Below are 23,195 nucleotides of genomic sequence, written 5' to 3' on the forward strand. Positions count from 1 at the left end.
GTTTAATCTGGCTGGTGAACAAGTGAGCTGTGATGCGTTGCTCATTTTTTCTGACAACAAAAGCCTGCTGCCAAAAGACATTCACATGCCTATATCTTCCTCCCTCACACCCCTCCATCTCTGGACTTTATATAGATTCAGCCCAGCTGAAAACACATAACCTCTTTTGATCTGCTGATTGCATAAATCTAAACGTCACGCTCCGAGGAAAACAGACATGACTCCAAGAGCCCAGAAATTTCCATGACCCCGTGTAATGATGATATTCGTCTAAAATCAAAGCACCAAATAGAGAGTCAATGCAGTGTGAAAATGGAATAAAGGCAGGTTGTCTGAGTAAATTACTCAGCGGTGGCGCACAGAAACGGCGGCTGAAACAGCCAGACGTTCTTAGGCACACACTCACCGCAGGCTGACACATCCGCAGACACATACGTCAAAAGAGCACCAAAAATATCAAGAGGAAATTTATTAAAAACAGATGGAAGTGGCAGACAAAACCAAAGAGCAGCTTATCCTGACGAACAGTGTCACGGGGGGGAGGGGGGGGGGGTACAGAGGCCGGGCAAGCCTCACAGTGCCAGGGCCCATCTGGAGCTGCCTGCTGAGTCTGTGGGGGGCTAATAGGCATATCTAAGCAGATTGATGTGACTGTGACACCAGCAGGATGTGTGAAACACCCTCTTCCCCACCTACACATATACAGCACACAGTACAGCAGCAGCCTCTAACGGCACAAATACAGCACCTTCATCACAGCAGCCTGACACAGACACAGGCATCAACAGAAGATGATATCAAACAGTGAGGAGAGATGAGCGGGCCACAAGTGAGAAAGATAGTGAAACTGAAAGCAGAGATGGTGGTGGAATGACAGAGGAAGAGCTGGAGCCAGTGACAGTGTGGAGGAAATGAGAATTCTTTGGAGACTGTAGTGAAATATCTAGCTGAGACACATCAGAAACAGTCACAATAGTGAGGATGTGAACTTCAGCATTGAGAGAATAGATCTATCCATGTTCTGCCCAATAATGTGCTGGGTCTAGGGATGCTCACTGACACTGGACTTATATTGGAATCATTTTCAATATTTCTTAAAAAATATAAACATCGCCCAGATGTCAATATTTGATATTTCAAACTGGTATTTGCAGTGCACCCGAGTGGTGCAGCCGGCTATGTGTTGGTCCTGTCATCAGGAGATCGCCAGTTCCATCCATGGTGATGCTACAGCCATCGTCTTCCCTCCATCTCTCAGCACAGTGCTAGTCAGCACAGGCACCTGTTAGCTGATATAACAGAATTTGCAGTTGCTGCTTTCCCCCCAAGCGTGTTCATTCATTCACTGGCGTTGCGTTATCGGCAGCTCAAAAAGTTGCAGTGGCTGGCTTTGCAGGTCTCAGAGGAAGCCTGTGCTTGCATTCTCCCTCCTAGTGCTGGTGGTATCACGATTGGGGGAGTCCTTACTAGTGGGTGAATTGGAAATAACTAAATAGGAAGAAATTTGGGAAAAAATTAAACAAAAACAACAAAAAACCTTAAACTTATACTGCATTTGTAATCCTATGCTTATTCAGATAGATGTAGTCCTAATTTATAGAGTTTATAAATGCGTATGTATCAGATTCATCAGATCATCATCATTGTCGTTAACCGGTTAATTCAGATAGGGTCGCAGTAGCAGTTAGGAGAGCAGAGAATCCCAGATGACCCTGTCCCCCGCAACTTCTTCCAGCTCATTCCCAGGGACCCCAAGCCGCTCCCAGGTCAACATGGAGATATAATCAGAGATATAATCGGAGATATAATCCTAGGACAACGCTGGGTACCGTGCCTGGTACACCCCCACCGGGATGCATCCAGGGGACATGCAAATCAGATGCCTGAACCACCTCAGCTGGCTCCTCTCGATGCGGAGGAGTAGCGGCTCTACTACGAGCTTTGCCTTATGGCTCAGCTCCCTCTTCACCACTACCGTCCAGTACAGTGACTGCATTACTGCTGCTGCCTGGCCCAGCCTGCGGCCAATCTCTTGATCCCTCTTCCCATCACTCATGAACGAGACCCCGAAATACTTAAACTCCTCCACCCAGGGCAAGTCCTTTCCCCTTACCTGGAGTGGGCATGCCATCCTTTTCCGGGCTAAGACCATGGACTCAGATTTGGAGGAATACCAACCGCTTCACACTCAGCTGCAAACCGCTCTAGTGAGCGCTGGAGGCATCCATGTGATTCAGCCAAAAGAACAACATCGTCTGCAAACAGCAGAGACGCCACCCTCCGGCCTCCACACATAATGCCCTCCTGACCTTGGCTACGCCTTGACACCCTGTCCATGAATATCACAAACAGGAGACAGGGTACAACCCTGCCGGAGCCCAACGCTTATACTGAAAGGGTCCAACTTAATGCTGAGTAGACGAACACAGCTCTCACTCTGGGAGTACAGAGATAGAATGGCCCGTAGTAGTAACCCTATATATAACCCCGATATCTCGGGGATCCCGGTCGTAAGCCTTCTCCAAATCCACAAAACACATGTAGACTGGGTTGGCAAACTCCCATGCCCCCTCAACAATCCGCGAGAGGATGAAAAGCTGGTCCATTGTTCCATGGCCGGGATGGAATCCGCATTGTTCCTCCTCAATCTGAGGTTCAACTATTGGTCGGAGTCTCCTTTCCAGCCCCTTGGCATAGACTTTCCCAGGGAGGCTGAGCAGTGTGATACCCCGATAGTTGGCACCCACCCTCCGGTCCCCTTTTTTAAAAATGGGGACCACCACCTGCCAGTCCAAGGGTACTGTTCCTGAGGTCCGTGCAATATTGCAGAGGCACGTCAGCCACGACAGCCCCACAATATCCAGAGCCTTAAGCATCTCTGGATGAATCTCATCCACCCCTGGTGCCTTGCCACAGAAGAGCTTGCCAACTACCTCAGTAACCTCCAGCAGGGAAATGGAGCTTGACATGCCAGAGGCCTCTTCAAAGTGCTCCTTCCACCGACCAACAATATCCTCATTTGAAGTCAGAGTTTCTCCACCATTGCCGAATACAGCTTGGACATAGCCACCCCGACCACTCCTGAGTCACTGGACAGTTGTCCAGAACCTCCTTGAAGCCGACTTTTTTTCCATGCCCTGGATTTTGCTTCTGCCACCGTTGCAGCTGTCACCTTTTTCGCCTGTCGGTACCTCTCTTGGGAACATCCAGTCCCTAAAGGTCTCTTTTTTCAGCTTGATGGCCTCCCTCACCACTAGAGTCCATCAGGGGATTCTTGGGTTACTGCCCCGACAGGCACCCACAAGCTTTTGGCCACAGCTATGCCTGACAGCTTCCGCAATGGAGGTTTTGAACAGGGTCCATTCAGACTCCATGTCCCCTAACTCCCCCAGAACATGAGAAAAGCTTTCCTGGAGGTTGGAGTTGAAATCATTCCGAACAGGGGCCCCAACAGTCATTCCCAGCACACCCTACCGGCCTACCGGGTCTGACCATCAGTTTTCCTTGCCATCTGATCAAACTCACCACCAGATGGTGATCAGTTGACAGCTCAGCACCTCTCTTTACCCGAGTGTCCAGAACATACGGTCCCGAGTCAGATGAAATGACAACAAATTCGATCATTGACCTCTGACCCAAGGAGCTCTGGTACCATGTACACTTATGAACATCCTTGTGTTCGAACTTGGTGTTTGTTATGGACAATCCATGCCTGGCACAGAAGTCCAATAACAATTCACCATTCGGGTTTAGATCAGGCAAGCCGTTCTTCCCAATCACGCCTCTCCAGGTCTCCCAGTCATTGCCAACATGAGCACTGAAGTCCCCCAGTAAGACTATGGAGTCTGTAGGCGGGACCCTTTCCAGAACCCCACCCACTCGCTCCAAGAAGGCCGAATACTCTGACCTGTTGTTTGATGTATCAGCACACACAACAGAGTTTTCCTCTCTGCGATATTAATTTGCATTGAGGCGACCCTCTTGTCCACCGGGACAAATTCCAACTGCACGGCTGCCAGCTGGGGACTCGTGAGTATTCCCACTCCCGCCTGGTGCCTTTCACCCTGTGCAACCCCTGAGTAGGAGAGGGACCAACCCCTTTCAAGGAGTTTGGTTCCAGAGCCAACACTGTGGGTGGAGGTGAGCCCAACAGTATTCTGTGCCCGTTTTTTATGGTGGGTTTTTATATATATATATATATATATATATATATATATATATATATATATATATATGAAAAATATCAGATATTGCCCACAGAATGGCCCACAGTTGAAACCTTGGCAACGTTTCCATGGCTGCCTGTTGCTATCAGTGGCAAACCACGATGAGGCACAGAACACCAAAGATTTTAGGGATGAATCTGATTGACAGCCTAAGCAGAAACTTTTAACATTGCTAGCTAGACCACTAGACCACTAGCCAATTTAGCATCACCAAGGATACTCTCATCACCAAAAATGTTCTCAGTCTTACATGCCATATGGACCACTATTATGATAAAAACAGAAAGCATGGCGTATTGCCCCAAGCTTTATCAATAAAGTCAAGCTTCTAGGTGACAGTGGCAGAGAGAGAGAGAGAGACATAGAGGCAGCGGTCCCAAAGAAAAAATGATAAGCTAGCCTAAGACTCCTTAAAGTTAGTACAGGCGTTGACAGAACGTACCACTGTACCAATTAAGGTGGAACAGGAAAATTTAAATGAGAAGCTGGCAAACAAGAAGCTGACTACAGCTTTGCGACTTTTTGGTGTTTGACAGTTTCTTGCTGCGGATGAAACATATCAGGAAACCAGCAACAAACAACTCGTGTTTAAGATCATTTATTGTTAAATCTGTGTTAGAATGATCAGCAGAGATTTATTTTACTGCAAAGGAAGATCATTTTATTTTTACCTAAACATCTAATTCTGCTGTGGAGCCTCAACAGGACTGTGAAGAGACGCATGCCGACCCCTGAGTTAGGGGGATAATTCAGTCCTGGATGCTTGCTGTATGAAGAAGCATGTGTCTGGAGACAGTAACCCCTCAAATTCTCAGCTTCCAAACTTTACAAATTCACTGATACCCATATTTGACCTTTCTTTCATTTGAAAATGAAACAGTCAGAGAGACACTGAGACAGCAGTCAGGTTGAGTTCTGTGATAAGCTGACAGAAACGTCTGGTGTAGCATAATCTCCAAGATGAGATCAAGGAGTACATGAATCATGGCTAAAGTGAGAGTGACGCTCTGACAGCTTGGCTCATTTCTCACAAGTGGTACTATCTGTGTTGTGTTGTCTGTGTATGATGTGCACATGACCACAGAATTTCTCATGAATGAATACACCACCACTCACATACTGAGCACATCACTTAGTAAGTGTAATAAACAAAAAGAGGAAAAACAAATCTGAACATAACTATCTAGGTAGATTTGTATGTAATGTTAATTGTCCCAAGTGTATAGGCAAAATTGTATTAAACTAGATGTCCATATCCAAAAACTGTGTAGAAAAAAATGGAAAAAAATGCATTTTTTTGGGGAAGAGGGGTTTTTTGGGAGACTGAGAGAAAGGGCTAGAGCCAGTGACAGTGCAGAGGAAATGAAAGTTTATAGTGGACTGTAGCAAAATATAGAACTGAGATACACCAGAAACATCAAAAACATCAGGGCAGTGAGGCAGTGGACTCCAGCATTGAGAGAACTGATCTATCCACCCTTCACCCATAAGTGCGTTGTTTATTTTCAGGCAACCATTGCACATCCTTACTCTGTAACACCTGTTTTAAGGGATAACTTCTCAGTAGGCTGAACGGGATCTTTGCCAACACTCTTAAAGGCTTGTCCAACCGTGCAACAGTTACTATGAATGAACATTTTTGTGGGTGGAGCATGGACAGCTCATTAGCAAGGGACTCAGCTTGGGAAGAGGGAAAACAAAGAGAGGTGAAGAGACGAAATGAGGGTTTTTAGGAAGAGGGGTGTTGGGGGAAACTGTACCTTCAGTCCTCCAGACTCGGCTGCAGAGCCTCGGTCCACTCCAGTGATGTAAATACCCAGGGCATACTCAGCCCCGCCCCGGATCATCAAACCCAGAGAACGTCCATCATCCAGCACCAGATTCACCTGCAACACAACACAACACTTTTGTGTTATGTACAAAATCATTTTCTGTCTGTGTTTTTATCTACACTACCATTCAGAAGTTCATCCCTCATCATATTAATACCTAATTGTTGCTAATTTTCTCAATAATAACTTATACAATGTAGAATGACTGCGATGGACTGGCGACTTGTCCAGGGTGTATCTTGCCTTTCGCCCAATGACTGCTGATATAGGCTCCAGCACCCCCTGCGACCCAGAAGGATTTGGTTTAGAGAATGTGTGTGTGTGTGTGTGTGTGTGTGTGTGTGTGTGTGTGTGTGTGTGTGTGTGTGTGTATTAAAATATAAAGTACACTGTAAAGATGTCAAACTTAATGTCATGTATTTTTACATAACAACTGTAAAAGTAATGCAACTCACATACACACATACATTTTCTAAGCTGCTGATCCTTCTGGGTCGTGGGGGGAGCCGAAGCCTATCTAAGTTGTCATTGAGCGGAATGCAATAAACACCCTGGACAGGTTGCCAGTCCATCGCAGGACAGTAATGCAACTTAGTAGCCAGTAATTTACTCTTTGAAGACCAATTTCAATGAAAATATTTATCATGTTTTACACTGTATAGTCATAGAATATCTCTAATGAATTTTAAAATGCAAATACACAACTTTAAATGTGTTTTAAACATCAAAACCTGAATAATAAGAAGAAAAACACTTAAAATGTAACAAAATGTTATGCTCAGTTGCTGTCACATCACATAATGCTGTGTGGTGGAAGCTCAGCATCAACCTCACAGTAATGATCAATAGTCTTGGCAATTAATTACTGAATATTATTACAGCTTCGTACTACCATCATACATTACATGTTCTACAACAATCCTGATTTTATGATACAGAAAACAGTGATTCCAAACTTCTGAATGGTCAAGTTTATCTTTCTCTGTCTCACGCATACACAGATCCTCAGGTAAACCTTGTGAAAGGTGTACTTCAAGGGAACACTACCTGAGTTGTTTTCTAATAGAACTGGATGAAAAGCCTTGAAATGGTTGTGGAGTAATAAAAGGCTGAAGGTCATGCTCAGTCATATTCAACAAACCACTCACCAACAAGCAAAATGACCCCCTTACTGAACATTCAGCGAAAAACACAAATAAACTGTCAACTAGCAGCCGAGACCTCAGCTTTTACAGCCATTACTGAACTGGTTTCTAGAGTGTCAGTTTCTGAGCAAAGAGAATGGTAAAGCAGTTTTGAAACAGGGTGGCCTCACTGCGCTGCACAGTTCTGTCAGCGAGCTGGTTTAGCATTCAGTGAAAAAATAACCCCAGGCTTGCCTACAACATACATTTTGAATGTGAATTGTGAGGGAACAATCACTGTTATAGCTGCTTCAAGCAAAAAGGTAATAACATTCAAAGTCTCCATAAATACTGTATACTGAATAAGGAGAGGACACTCATGAAAATGCTTCTGTTTTGCATTCCTTTCTAATTTAATGTATTTCATTACTAATGATATGATTCACACAAATTTCAGAATTTCTTAGTATTTGTTCTGCCTTAGATTCATCAACGGTGTGCACGTGAGCTGGCATGACTCTGATCACTTACACTGACAAAAGCCTTTGAATAGTGCATCAGCTCCACCTGGGAGTCATCTCACAATCTTCAACAGAAGGAATAAGAAAAAACAAATATGACCTTTTTGACATGGTCAGTCTAACAAATTTGCTTCAATTTGAGTAATGACCAGAAAGACTGCAGAATTTTAAATATTTTGTCTTCATTTTATATGTCTTTACTTTTTTTTTGGTTTTTCAAAATTCTAAAACTTTCTGTACTTTATTTACAAGATAAAATGAAAAGATCCCCGCTTTTTATTTTTTAAAACTTTTTTAATGTGTTCAGACTTTTGGACTGCAGGGTAAACCATAGCATGGAATTTTTATATAGTTTTAAACAAGTTTAAGTAGTAGTCCTTTTGGTTATCGTCCTGTACCTACACAGCAACATAATGTAAAAAATTCCACAACATTCAGACAGATGTTTCTTTAGATTTCTCCCTCAAGACTATTTCGCACCAAAAACGTAACTTTTGACATTTTTGGATTACTGAGTTGTGTATGTTACAGAATTCATGTCTATATTATTTTCATCACCTCTTGGTGGCTATAATAAAGCCATATAATGCCATATAATGAAAGTATATATATATATATATATACATATATACAATATATTTAATATAAATTTGGATGAGGGACTGAATGTTTTGGCTATATATATATATATATGGATAGATAGATAGCCAAAATATTCAGTCACTCATCCAAATCATTGAATTCAGCTGTTCCAATCACTTCCATGGCCACGTGTGTTTAAAAACTTGCCCCTTAGTTCCAGTGAAAGCAAATCTTAATGCTTCAGCAGACCAAGAGATTTTGGACAATTTCATGCTCCCAACAGTTTGTGGATGGCTCCTTCCAGTTCCAACATGATTGTGCACCAATGCAAAAAGAAAGGTCCATAAAGTCATGGATGAGCAAATCTGGCATGGAAGAACTTGACTTGAGCCAGGCCTTCTCGTCCAACATCAGTGTCTGAACTCACAAATGTGCTTCTGGAAGAATGGTCAAAAATTCCCATAAACACACTCCTAAACCTTGTGGAAAACCTTCCCAGAAGAGCTGAAGCTGTTATAGCTGCAAAGGGTGGGCCGACATCATAACATAATAAAGAATAAATAAACATAATAAAACAAAAAATTAATAAACAAATACAATATATTGTCCAAGTTGATATTTGCCATTATAGTTTATAGTCAAAAATAAATCTGGCAGTGTTTCGCACAGCCTCTTTCCACTAATTATATATTAATGAATATGCACATAAGCTATATGTATTCATATTGAAAAGCTTGAGTGGTTCAAACAACACAGAATTGCACTGAACTGAACAGGTTTTGCATCGATTCACCAGACATTATAGGAATAGACGGACTTCTACAATGAGCCCTGCCTTTGGAGTAAGTTGTAACATTTGCGTTTATGTTGCTTCTAGCTGACTAATTCATAGTGCTGAAACAAGTTGACATGTTTAGTTGTAGAAAATATGTGTGGATTGTTTGTATAAAAATTATTTTAAATTTTTCAGCAATAAATAAAATGTGTTAGGCTGTGTCTACCTCTCCTCTTCTTGACTGCACTCAATTACTTGATTAAACACTACCTAAAAAAGATCAGCAATTTGATTTGCATGATGATAATATATATTTTAATCCCCTATTGCTCTCTCTCTCTCTAACAGCAGGAAAGTCTGTTGAGTCTGATGGACATTTTTTCATCAGATTTTTTACTAATTTTTTTTTATACTGTACATTTCATGCCCATATTATCTCTGTATTCTTTTTTGACATAATTTGAACACATCAACTGCCGTTTACAGTGATGATACAGTGCCGTTGATGAAATGACTAACTGGAACAAAACAAAACTACTGTAAACTACATTCCAGTTTACATTAACTCACATCAAAAATTCAGTATGCTTTTGCTTTCTCCTGCACAGGTCCCATTTCAGAGATACGTGATGATTACACCTGATTAATGACATAATCAACGGTGACAGCCCGCATATACTGTGCACAGTGAGAAGAAAAAAAATGACCTCTTTCATTCCCACTATAGAAAAGTTAACAAGACTCAGCACTTCCAGCCCAAAGCATCCACTCAGAGCCAGTCACTGATGTTTGCCCTCTTCTCGTCAATGTGGGGTCACTGGAACTGAGGCTCATGGATCGATGCAGTCCAGTGCACTGCCTGAAGCCTATGGCTTTCACCATCAAGCACCAGCAAACTGAGCAGTGAGCCTAACACCCGCTAGCTCTCTGCTAAAGGTTAGCACTAGCCATCCCTGAAAGGTCAGTTTGGAAGAAGCCAAACTGCATTACGTGGTGTGTCATCGTTTGTAATGCCATACATTTATAAAAAATCTCCACTGTGAATTGTGGTTTGGGATTTCTGAGGAAGGAGGTATTAGCTTAATGGATTTCAATGTCCAGCGGTGCTTTCGGCATTTACTGGAACTGTCGTTGCATATCTGGGAATTTGTCAGATTTACCTTACAAATGGCTTTTCTCAGACATGTAGTTGAGCAAACGGAACGGTAAATCAGAGGGGAAACTGGGCATTTTTGCCGTGCTACACAGTCCCACTGGAGCCAGACAGCTACACTAGGCCCTAGTCCTGCCCTCTAACGCATCAACGTTCCACTGGGCTGTGTGGGCGCTCTACAGTCCCTGACAGATTTACATCTGGATGAGCGAGTCATAAAACTCTCCCTATAATCATATTTAGCAGATTCTGGCACTCAAACAGAGATGGAGGCAAAACAGGGTGAGATGATAAACAGCAAAATGTCAGATTTAGAAGACATATGAATAAATAGCGAGCTGAGACAGGAACTGAGGCTATGAAATGGAAAAGAAAGTGATGGGGGTAATAGGGTAGGATGGAGCTTCCAATAATCCTTAGTCCTGGTCTAACCTAAAGGTTAAAGCTGCAATATGAAAGCACTGCATGTTTTCTTTGGAAATGTATTAGTGTGCTGGTAAACCTGAAGAGGGTTTCACTGCACTTCCTGGCAGCGTCTATGTTTACAGAATATAAAATAAGAATAAAATGTGTTTGTATTCCACATTTTATACATCGAAATGAAGCTCAAAGTGCTTCACAAATAAAGCAAATTGAAGCGAACAGAACAAGCACTAATAAAAGAACAACAGAAAAGAAAGAAAAAGGCAAAAACTTACTGAAGGCTAAAGTGAATAAATGAGTTTTGAGATGTCAATAGAAGGTGACTTCTAGATATGAGTAGGCAAAGAACTCCTTAGTGTGCAAGCAAATTTTTGGAGCATAAAAACAGAAAGCTGCTCCATCACTTTGCCTGAGCTTTACTCATGGAATTCCAGGAAGGGTTTGATGATTTTATGGTCCAGTTTGGAACACAATCTATCAGAAACTGCAACATATGAAGGTGCCAAATGTTTGGAGCCTTGAAAAATAATAGAATGTCTTTAAAAACAATTCTAGAAGAAAGTGGAAACCAGTGCAATGATGCAGAAACGTATAACACATCATAACCCCATGAATCAAAAAATGTCAACAAATCGGTGATATAAAGCAAAAGCTGTGAAAGTGACCAGCATGTTGTTTATACACTGCAGCAGCCGAGGCATAACAGGGTGAGATGGGTTTTAGGGTATAATTATAACTATAACATAATTCTAACTACATTGATATAATATCACAAGCAAGTTTTCACATAAATCAGATGAACATTTCTTTTGATTCACCATGGAGGCCCTTTTTGTATCAAGAAAATAGCTTTTGTAAGTGGAACATTTTTCAGGTACTGAGTTATGTTGGTCTACATTATTCCAATCTCCTCCTTGATGATTTTGAAGCCCAACACCAACTCACAGTGAGCACTAGCTAGGCTAAATGACTGAGCCTCAATGAAACACTGAATATCTGAATCTATATCTCCTCATATAAATTCAAAAGCATTAATATTTCCAACTTTTTACTCATTGATTCATTAAATGCAGTCAATTCCCTACATGGATGTCAACAACGTGACTGTCATTATAGTTGTCTACCACAGTATACTGGGGTTGAAATTAGATAAAAAAGTAAATAAAATTGAATTGAATTAAACAACAGGGGCTCAGTTCAATACTTGATTATAAATCCATATATCCCACACCACAACACTACCTCCACCATGTTTGACAGATGAAGTGGTTTGCTTTGGATCATGAGCAGTTCCTTCCCTTTTTTCTCTTCTATGTCTGGAAATGTATTTAAATGACTTAAATTCCTACACTGTTCATCTTATTTGGACGTCAATATTTGGATGCCCTGTTTTTTATGAAATTAAAGCTCTGCAGTTAAAGTCTGCACTTTGAGCTCATGTTCATGCTGCACTCAGGCCACTTTTGGCTGAACTGTTCTGTAACTGTAGATGCTTAAAACAAGCAGTTCATTATTTCTTTACATTACAGTTACCTATCAATTTTGTTTATATTTTTAAAGTAATTTCGCAAAAAAATAAGCTAAGTAGTGCCCTCCACTCCCCCTTTAATAGTGGACTGCATTGCACTCTCAGTGGGGATCCAGTATCAGTGTAGGACACAAAAGCCTGGTACCTTGTCAAATTCACTTCAACAGAATTAAAAGTGATTGCACACAGTCCTGCATTGTTCCAGGCTGTTGAAGGCTCAGTAATTGCGAAGCAGGTACAAGAGTTGTATTAGTTCACAAACATTTAAGCCTCAACACAATAATCCCAGCTCAGTAATCCTCCCCTCGATATGTTTGGAACAAAAACAGAGCAAGGGGACATGCCATTACATCATTACACTGAAAAGGACCACATATATTTGTCATTGTAACACAGACAGTTTAACTCGCTCTGGTTGCTAACAGATAGCTCACTCCCTCAACTTCATTTATTTTAGGCCTAGAAAGAAGTGCCATCCATTCATCACTGCTGATCATCGCAAATAGAGTTCAGTCCAGAAATTCCTTTTTCATACAGTGGATAAAGGATGAGCTAAAGCAGAGTGAATGGGCCAGTGGTTCCCTCATGTCAGAGAGACTGTGATCAACTGGCTGCTGGAGACGCATCAGAGGTTGGCACGGTGGAGGCTTGCTATAGAGAGATAACAGTAATGACTACTTTAAATAAGAGACAGACCTCATTCGTCATTTACAGCTCGACTAGACAAGCGCTACCCATCTACATAATTACATACTATAATTACATACTGGTCATTTTGATCTCTGAAGCTTTTGAATGGCTCCTGGTTAAAATCACACAATAATAGAGAAGTAAACGTTTACACTGAGTTGAGTGAGGAGTACAGAATGCCTGTCATGTACTGTTAAAAACAATGGACTGACTAATAAATGGCCTGCAATCAATGCAGACACTAATCACAATGTTTGAATCTGCCTAATTTTGAATTCTTTACTTTTTGGTCTAGCTTTGGTGTCTTCTGTAATGCAAATCACTAGATGAAGAGATACTAACCTAAACTACACAACAAACAACAATGAAATTAAAATGAACAAATGTACATAGTTACATAGACACCACCTCTTTAAAGAGCCCATATTTGACATTTTCCTCTAGTTTCTCCCAGAGGTCCACGTTAAGCGGCTTTAAAGGAACATTCTGGCTAAAATGAAAGATGTAACCATGGCTACATCTGCTGTAAATATGCTTACTCGCCTCTTACAGCGGTTCTGCAGTAATCCCTAGAGTAGGATTTTCCAGTTTAAAGACTAGGCAACCCTCTTTCTGATCATGTCTCTTGAAGATTAAAGTTAGCAAGGTGGCTAACTGGCTGTCTGGACACCTTACCTCAGCTTGGCTCCTTTCCATTGGCTAAAAGGGGTAAAAACTGTTTTCTTTAGAAATGTTTTTGACAACCGAGGCAAGAGTTACAGCTAGCTTGGTTGTATTGCATTAGATAGTGGCTAGGCTAAAAGTCAGGATTGGTTGACATCGGGGTATTCCCAACAGTTGTATGACATATTTGTGTAATGCATGCTGGGAATTGTAGTGAGAGAACACTGATGAACAAAAACATGACAATGATATAAAATCGAAAGTTTTGTCAAACCGAGACTGCTGAGGGACGCAATGCTGCACTGCAGAATTACATGACCAATAACAGATTAAACTTAAGTTTTAGGCCAGAATGCCTTTTAAGGCTGCAATATGAAAAATGACATCCATTATAATTGGCTGACCATAGATCACTTCACAAGTGAAATGAAGCACAACATGTTCAAATGCAGTCTGGGCTGAAAGGTACAGAAAAAAAATTTCAACAGAAACCTTCAGAGACAAATAAGCTTTAGACACTCATTACAGAGAGGGGAATACTTTAGAAGGCTGCAAGCATACATTTGCTTCCCAACAGTCCTAAATAGCAACGTCTTTGATTGTTTCCCTGACATCTTCATCTCCAATAATTCTTGAGCACACTGTCTGCAGTAACTGTTTATGGGCAGAGTAAACTGCTGTAGCTAAACAGGCAGCCACGTGTAACTGAGTTGAATTCAAAATAGGCTGGTTTTGCAGCTTTAGTGTTTCTATAATGGTGCTTTACTTACTGATTGTTATTTGTCAACTGTGAACTGTAAAATATTACAGTCATGTTCTCAATGGTCACCTTTCTTAAACTCAAATAAACAGAAATCTTAATATAAATCCTGCAGCACTCCCAAGTGGCTCAATCAATTAGCCCTACCATCACTACCAAAAAAGTCCTTACTTATCACACATTTTTACATAAACATAGGTCATCAGCATCAGCCAATATTTACTGATGTATTTGTCTGGCTCTGGCTATGGACCAGGGATCAGAGATGTTTAAACAGCATATCAAACTCATTTACTTTTAAGTCCTCTTAAGTAATGCTGTTCTGAAATGTTGCCTCACCTTCTTCTCGTCACCCTCCTGCAGCAGCTGCATGTGGCTGCGGCGCTGGCTGTCGCTCCGTCGCAGAGTGGCACTACGGTGCTCCATCAGGTCTGGAGGAGGAGACACGCTGCGGCCCTGAGGGTCCACCCAGGTGTACACATGATTTGTGACATAACCGCCCGGTATACGCCCAACAGAACGCACAGACATGGACAGCTTCTTGTTGCCCTTCAGCACCTGGGAGAAGAAAGGAAAATGCTCAGGTCAGCATGATGTGGCAGGAAGGTGACAGGAAACAGTTCCTCATTCAGAAGGCTTTTAAATCAGAACTAGACTTCTGAATTCAGGGTATCTGCTGACACCAAGTACAGACCCAATAGCAGTGTTCAGCTGACGTGTGTTTCATAGTAGCAAACTATCATATACTGGACATTATATTGGACACTATATTGTCTCTTTTTCCAATTCTCTGACTGGCAGGTAGGTGATGTGTGTTTCACTGAAATGGCAAAATTTTATAATAACAATACATGCGCTTCCTCTGCGTCATGTGAAACCAGATACCATATCTTTTCAACCAAATACATCATCACTAAACAGCTCAACATGCTCGGAGGAGAACACTAACTGCCACTACTGTTATGTCAGTTAACAAATACACATGATGGCCTGCAACAGGTCCATGTTGGCTGCCACTGTGGAGGAAGGAAGCCATCCTACTCATCCAGAAAGGAAAATAAGTAAAAAAAAAAAAAAAAAAAAACAGGAGTAAAAAAAAGTTTAAAAAGTAATTAAAAGATATAGAGAAATGAGACTCCAAACAAGTGTGCAAGACCTGATAGACCAACAAAACTGTCACATTCAGATAAACAGTACTTAAAGCTTCAGATCTAAAAAAATCCACAGGTGTTTCTGTCCATCCTTCCACTGTGAAAAGACAAGTCGACACTTTGAGTCTGAAAGGATGTGTAGCTGCCAAGAAGGCGTTATGAAAAAGGACATAGACAAGAAAGCATGAAAATTTGCTCCCAGAACAATTGACTGACTAATCCAGAGTTCAGGCCTTCACATCATTGAATGTGTGAAGATGTGGATAAATATTTCTGCAGATTTTTTTTTTTAAAGTGAGAGCAACTGTTGAGGCACACACACACACACACACACACACACTCACTCCTAGGGGCAATGTAGCATGTCCAACTGGCCTAACTGCACGTCTTTGGACTGTGGGAGGAAACCGGAGAACCCGTAGGAAACCCACACAGACACGGGGAGAACTCCACACAGATAGGACCAACTCTGTGTAATTTTCTGTTAAATATATGTTTTCTGCATTTTTCCTTTACGCTGAAAAATGAATGACTTAATTGTTGTTTTGACTGGAGATTAAACAAATTCTGACTTCTGCACAGTACTGTACATTTTCAGATCACAGCCCAGCCCCAACCTTGTGACATAGGTACAAGCAGAAATACACAGAGGACGCTAACTGTACTATAATAGAATTATTGCATTCTAATATTAGAAATGGCCAAAATACCAATGTTGTTTTTAAGATAATTTCTCTGTCACACTCACACTCACATACACACTCTGCTCACAGATGTAGTCTCCTCACAGTCTGGCTGATTGAGGGGCACACTGATGAACTGAAAGCTTCTCAAGGCTGCGGCTCATTGGCCTCTGATAGCCTGCAATGGCTGCTATCACTTTGCAGATCAAATGTAGTCCGCACTCTCACTGCGTGATGCTACCGCTCTAGCAGAGTGTGAAATGATTCTAGACCGAACTAATACACACACACACACACACACACACACACACACACACACACACACACACACACACACACACACACACCATGGTGCTGTTACACACACTGAAGTTACCAATTCCACTGGAGTGCTCTGACCACCAGGCTCAGCTCGCACCACTCAACATCAGTGCTAACCAGTAACTATTATGTGCTCTAGATTCTAGTTTTTTCTTGCTTACTTTTCTTTTTATTTTATAAGAGTGCTTTCTTTCTCTCCCTATTTCTTCTTTTTTTTAAATATCCATTTTCAGGCCTGTCCTTTTAGACTATATTTAATTATTGCTAGGCAAAGGGTAAATAATGTAAATGTAGTAATAAATCAATAAATACCTCTTTAATTTGTCAATAAAGTCATTCAGAGTGGTTTGATGTTAAATGGGATGATGTCTGAAGCCTTTTATTGCCTCTAAATTGTTTTCATGAAATGTTTATGAATACACAGCACAATATATATCACTGCCGTCAGAACAAAACCTCATATCTCCATTTTGGTCATTTTTCAGTTTTTGATATGTTTTAAAAATGTTGCTCTTTACAGTGTGCATACATTTCATGATGAATGGACCAAAAGAAATGGCTCAAAATTACTTGGGGAAAAAAGTCCAGTTCCATTGACTTACATTAAAAGTAAAACGTGTTTTTGCTTCTCCTGTGAAGTTACTACTTTGGAGATGATATATGTGTGTTTATTTATTTATAAATATTTATAATTATATATAAATGTTTATTTATTTATAAGTTTTGAGAAGGTTCTGATCTAAAATTTTTCCTTAATTTAGGATGTTATGAGGCAAAACATTGTATATATTACTAAATCAGAAGACACATACAGGTTCACTTGTGGTTTTGAACAGTAAATGAACCATTTCCTATCAAATCACTTTGAATGACTATTTACTTCTTAACATCTGAATTATGCAAAAAATTTAAAAATTGGTGGAATTCCAGTGCAAACTGAATGGAATTTCTATTTGAATATTTTTGTAATATTACTATGTGAATAACACTAAAGGGATTTTCATGCATTTGAGGTTTGATGTTAATTTTGTTTCAGGCTTTCTGATTCCATTTTTTAAAAAATGTATGTCTTAAAAATTCTGCAGCTTAAATTATATACCACACAGATTCTCCAAGAGAATTTTTCAATGTCTGCTGCACCAGCCCCCTACAAAATGAATAACTTAGGGATGCATAATAATATCAAAATCATATCGATATTGGCATAAATATAATTATATAAAAAAAGAGCAATACTGGACAGATGCTTAGATTTAATATTTCTGACTGATATTTCATTATGTACTTCTTGTACTCCTGTAGGGCAGACTGTTTAGGCAGGGACAGGCGAGGATACACACACACACACACACACACACACACACACACACACACACACACATACATAAAGATGGAAAACCATAGGCCCTCTGAAGAGACTTGGTGGTGTATCCTCACTTCAGTTTCAAATTCCCAGTGTTCAATTTTAACAAATTATTACATTCTTAATTATTACATTTGCTGCTCACAGAGATTAAGAAGAGTTCTACACGCTCAGATCATTTCATATCAGTCATTAACACATGCTCGCATGGTTGATCTAATCAGTGAACTGAGATCAAACACCAAATGCAGAAAACAAACAAATATGTCAGTGTAAAAAATGGATGCTGTTTAGTTGTGAAAGTGCTGCAGTTTTCTCTCTCATATATCATACAATAAAAGAAAAGCAAATAATGTCCATGCAGAAAATCACCATTCCTAAAAAAGGCATCATAGCACAGATCTAACACACTCCATCAGCACCAGGTTGCTCCTTTTCCACAGCTGCCTTTGCAATGACAAGCTACATAGATTGTTTTCATGGTTCTATAGAGCTGGAAAATGTAAAGCTAAAACAAATGAAAGGGTCGTCTGACTAGAATGAACAAAAGAGCTGGACAGTATATAGTGTTTGAAGGTGAGCGGTACAGAGAGAGAGAGAGAGAGAGAGAGAGAAACATTCAGTGCCCTTACAGTGAACGGTGATAAATAAAAGGCAGCGTGGCAGCAATGAACTTAATGTGCGTCTGTACTCTAAAGCGCTGACTGGGACATTGCCTGATAGAATGTGTCAACAAATGCACAGAATACGGTATGGGGAGAACAATAGGGTGGGGGAAGAACGTGCACGGTGTATCATTATGGGGGGAAGCGTGCTTGGGGAAAACTGCATTAAGAACAGCAGCGTTAAGCTACATGAGAAGAAAGAGACACTGGACTGAAAGCTACTGGCTCTGCTGTCTGATAGAGGAAAACATAGCAATCTGCAGGTTCTCCAGGCCCAAGCTGAACGCTTATGAACTGCTCATAACTAATTGATCAATCTACATTCCACCTACAAATGCTTTCTTTTGAACCGTTTCAGACACATTTTGCACAATATAGGCAAAAAATCCCATTTAATCGCATGAATTTAGGTTTCAGATTTGTCGGAAATGTTGAATTCCAGTCTAAAATGCTGTGCTCTAGAAGTGACCTTTGCTTTTGATGCTAATATAAATTAAGCGTCTTGGAAACACAAACAAATCTGCAGCCATGCGAATGGGGTGGGCCAGGTAGCAAAAATAAACCACCACAACACTCGACTTTTTCACAATAAACAACATGTATCACAATATGTTGTTTTTAATACTGCCACATCTCATAAAATACTATCAAAAATTAGAAATACAATGATTTTCATGCAGTCACAGCCTCTACTGTTCTGGGAAGGCTTTACACCAAATGTTAGAACATTGCAGTGAGGATATGACTGCTTTCTGGCACAAAAGCATTAGTGATTACTGATGTAGGATGTTGGATGATATTATTAGTTCTGTTCTGGATCACAAACACCACTCCAACTCATCCTAGAAGCACTGGATGGAGCCCCATCACTCCCAATTTCATTGCTCCACCATCCAGTGCTGTGTGGCACTATACCCCTCTGGCATCAGCCATAAGCTAGGATGGACGATATGAGGAAAATATAACATCACGACATTTCAAGACATTTTCCCAATGCTTGATATGTATTATGATGGTGATATTGGAACAGACAAAAAAGCACCAGTACCAGAGTGCAAGGAATGTTTTTCAACATACTGCATCAAATTCAATTAAACAGGACTAATTCTGCTTTCTTTGTAATGAAACATGCAGCTGTTCAGTGTTCTTTAAGTACTGACAATCTCTACAGCTATAAACCCAAACTCGACCCGTACATGCGATTTTGAGGCCTGACCAGGTGCGAGGGGTACTGCTACAACTGAATCCCGATCCTGAGCGTACTAACAAAAACAGATCATCACAGACACAGACCGTGAGTGGACAGCTTACACTAAACCATTTTGTAATGTCAAACTTGTCACGTGCAGTGATCCCTCTGTGCAGTGATATTTACAGTATGTTGGCGCTCTACAAAATGCACATTATTCTTCTATATTTGATTTCACACTGTTTACAAACTTGACTCTACATTCAGAGGACTTTTTATTATATTCAGATGCTGGCTGATTTTGCTTAGCATCTGTTTTATTAGGCTTTTTAAATGTCAGTGCATGAAATCAGTACTCTGCTTTTTAATGTGAGGTGGTTATATTGGTCAACAATGCCATTACTGTTGCTGCTGTTACTGCCATGTAGTGCACCAGAATTTAGTGGTGAGTTTTACATTCACGGCTGTGAGACTGCAGCAAAGGAAATTCCAAATGCAGCTAACTTTATGAGAAAAAGAGAGAGCATGAGAGCATGAGACAGAGAGGACTTGTGTGTGAGACAGAGAGAGAAACAGAGAGACAGCACTGGAGAGAAAATGTGTGAAATCTACTACGTGAAAAATCAAAATCAATGTTACATGTGAAAAAATGTTGTGATATTTTGTTGGGCTCTACCACACTCTAGGCCCTTTTTTTGCCATCGTTCTGTAAAGCTTGTCCGATCTCGCAACAGCTGCTACGAAAGAAAGAATTTGTAGGTGGACCGTTTTCTTCATTGCAAATTTACAGAGCGTGTTGAAGCAGCTACAGGAGCATGTGCACACGCGCACACTCTCACAGAGGCCTGTGGCCTCTCACTGTTTATTTACTGCTCTGTCCAGAGGGGCCAATAAAACACTCAAGACATGGAGCTCTGGAGGCAGAAGCCAGTATTTGTGTTCGTAGGTCCACATGGAGCCTTGACAACCTGACAAGCACAGGGGCTTACAGGAAACAACAGCAAGCATTCGTAAACATGCAACCCGATTCCATTCATGTGGATTAACATCACAAAAAAGAGCCAATTACAGGATGATAAGAGGCAATTTGGTATGGCTAGCTGCCTTGCACGTAATGAATGTAATTATGCGAATATACAGCGAATGAGTGGGCAGAAAGGGGGGGAGGCATTTGCATGTCTTTGAATGGAAGTGAAGGTGGGAGGCAGACCTGAAAGTCCAAAAAACCAGTAAAGGGCCTTTGGGAGATCAGTGAGCACTGCACCTGCTTTAGGGTCTAGAGTGTGCTTGCTCATAGCCATAAGTGACTCTTATTCAGCTCCTTAGTGGCCATCTGTGCATGGTGAATTTGCTGTGCTTTTAAAAATCTTTTAGCAGACATATTCATCAAAGGAGTGTTAAAAGAACGGACAAAAATGCAGTGATGAACCTCCAAGACATGCAAATATGCAGTTATGATTCACACACCCCTCAATCTATCTTACTCTTTGTTTTCATTCAGGCCGTCCATGGCATCTCATTTATGTACCCTTCAGTGCCCTTCATAGTCTGATTGTCAACATGAAAAATCTCCCTCCCCGCGTAACAAGACCACTCAACAGTGCTTCTGTTCTAAAGGGAGAGACAGAGAGGGCCAATAACACAGCGCATAATCATCTCCCCAAAATCCTGCTATTATGCTTTTCAATTAAAGTTAAATCCTAACTGAATTGTATTCTACAATTTTCTTGTATTTGATGACATCTGTGTGGATTTACACAGCAAAAACAGTCACAATTCACCCTAGATGACCATTTTCCAACCTCTCCTTATCCTTTTCCATTATACAGGCTGGTTTTGCTATTGTGCTTTGAACACTGACTCATATAAATGAACTCTGTTTTTATTTGCTGCTCTTTACACATTCAGAAGCAGTCTGGGCTGAAACACTCCTTATCATTTCTAAATGGGGGGGGGGGGCTAAAGTGCTATAGGTTGATTATACAGATAAATTAAATGATTTTCATTTTGTTTTACCTGCTTACTTCCCATATACAGACTTTTAAATGGTAAGTTGTGACATCAGCGTTTACATTCTAGAGATGCACATTCTGATGACTACTTTTTATATTCAAGGGCCAGTATCCTACATTTTTCTTGTATTTATTTATTTTTTTGTACCTGAGGTCCACTTTTGACATTCAGAAAACTAAAGATAGATTTCTATATGACCACTTTCCAACTTCTGTTAAGCCCTTAGAAATAATAGCTGTTTTTGTTACTGTGCCTTTAAGACTGATATATTGCTACTGTCAGTATCTCCAACATGAGAATTTTACAAAAGAAGGAAAAAACCCACTTCTAATGTAGGTCAATGGAATCAAATGTTTTTCCAAGCATTTTTGTGCCATTTCTATCAGTTCACTTACCATGAAATCTCCAAACAAGAGCAACAGGCATTTTTAAAGTCTGTCAAAAACAGCAAAAATGGACATAGGAGGTTTTGCAACAGCAGCAATGTGTAAATGTTCTCATCGGCTGCTCTGTATTGTGCCTCATTCAAAAAGCAGCCCAGGCTGAAATATTCCTTATAACTTTGAAGGCATATATTTCCCTTAATGTAACTATACACCAGCAATGAGGTTGCTGAACTTTACCCTCCTCTGCTGTCACTGCTGACTGGCAGGGTGGCCTATAGAGCAGCGCTAATAGCTAATAGCATAATAATGTTCTTTTTTTGAGCGTTATCCCAATTCAGAGGGGAAGATTTCACCCACAACCACTTGTAATACAGTTCTATGGGCAAGGTGACACAAATAAGGAATAGGTGGAGCTAAATTGCAGTAGGATGAATATTTGGTTATATGTAAATATGCTGGTTGTTGTGACATTGTGACTGTATAGAAACAGTGAATTAACCGCATTTGGCAGACGCTCTTATCCAGAGCGACTTACAATTTGATCATTTATACACAGGTAGGTGTAGGTAGTGTTAGGAGTCTTGCTCAAGGACTCTTATTGGTATAGTGTAGGGTGTTTGCCCAGGCAGGGACTGAACCCCAGCCTACAGTGTAGAAGGCAGAGATGCTACCCACTATGCTATACCAACCACTGAATTCAAAGGGAATTATGGGATTATTTTGCAGCTTCGTTTTAGTATATGAACTGTGTGGACTGAGGAGTGAACAGTACATTTGGAAACTTTAACAACGTTTATGTACTTCATTAAACTGTTCCTGAATCCAATGCCAGCCTAGCCTATATAGCAATAAATGTCAAACTATCACTTCCTTCTCAGGTCCTTAAGTGTGTCCATTAAGATGCTCATTGAGCAGCAATGTTTAACATGACATACTTACTTCCAAAACATTTACATTTTACAGTTCTTCAAAACAATACATTTCAATGAATTGTCTGTCTGTATCCATCTTTTCTCAGACTTCCCATGATGGAACAAAACAAACACCCAAATACAGATTTCAGCATTCCATTAGTGGCACCTTAAGTGGAGTACTGGAGTACCTGTGCACATCTGTATGGCACACTACTCTTTCATTCTACATACTA

The 23,195-nt window shown here is 40.7% G+C and overlaps 1 protein-coding gene across 6 annotated transcripts in view; it reads right to left on the reverse strand.

Annotated features, from left to right (window-relative positions):
• whrna (whirlin a) overlaps positions 1–23,195 on the reverse strand; it is a 149,737-nt gene that overhangs the window by 74,008 nt on the left and 52,534 nt on the right. For all 6 annotated transcript variants that reach the window (XM_017714633.2, XM_037546225.1, XM_037546222.1 and 3 more), the window contains exons 2-3: positions 14,617–14,835; positions 5,987–6,112 (exon numbers count right to left, since the gene is read on the reverse strand). In XM_017714633.2, the coding sequence (XP_017570122.1) occupies positions 5,987–6,112; positions 14,617–14,835 (345 nt within the window). The remainder of the gene's footprint in view (positions 1–5,986; positions 6,113–14,616; positions 14,836–23,195) is intronic.

The sequence above is a fragment of the Pygocentrus nattereri genome, chromosome 16 (genome assembly GCF_015220715.1).
Source record: "Pygocentrus nattereri isolate fPygNat1 chromosome 16, fPygNat1.pri, whole genome shotgun sequence".
Classification (NCBI taxonomy): Eukaryota; Metazoa; Chordata; class Actinopteri; order Characiformes; family Serrasalmidae; genus Pygocentrus; species Pygocentrus nattereri.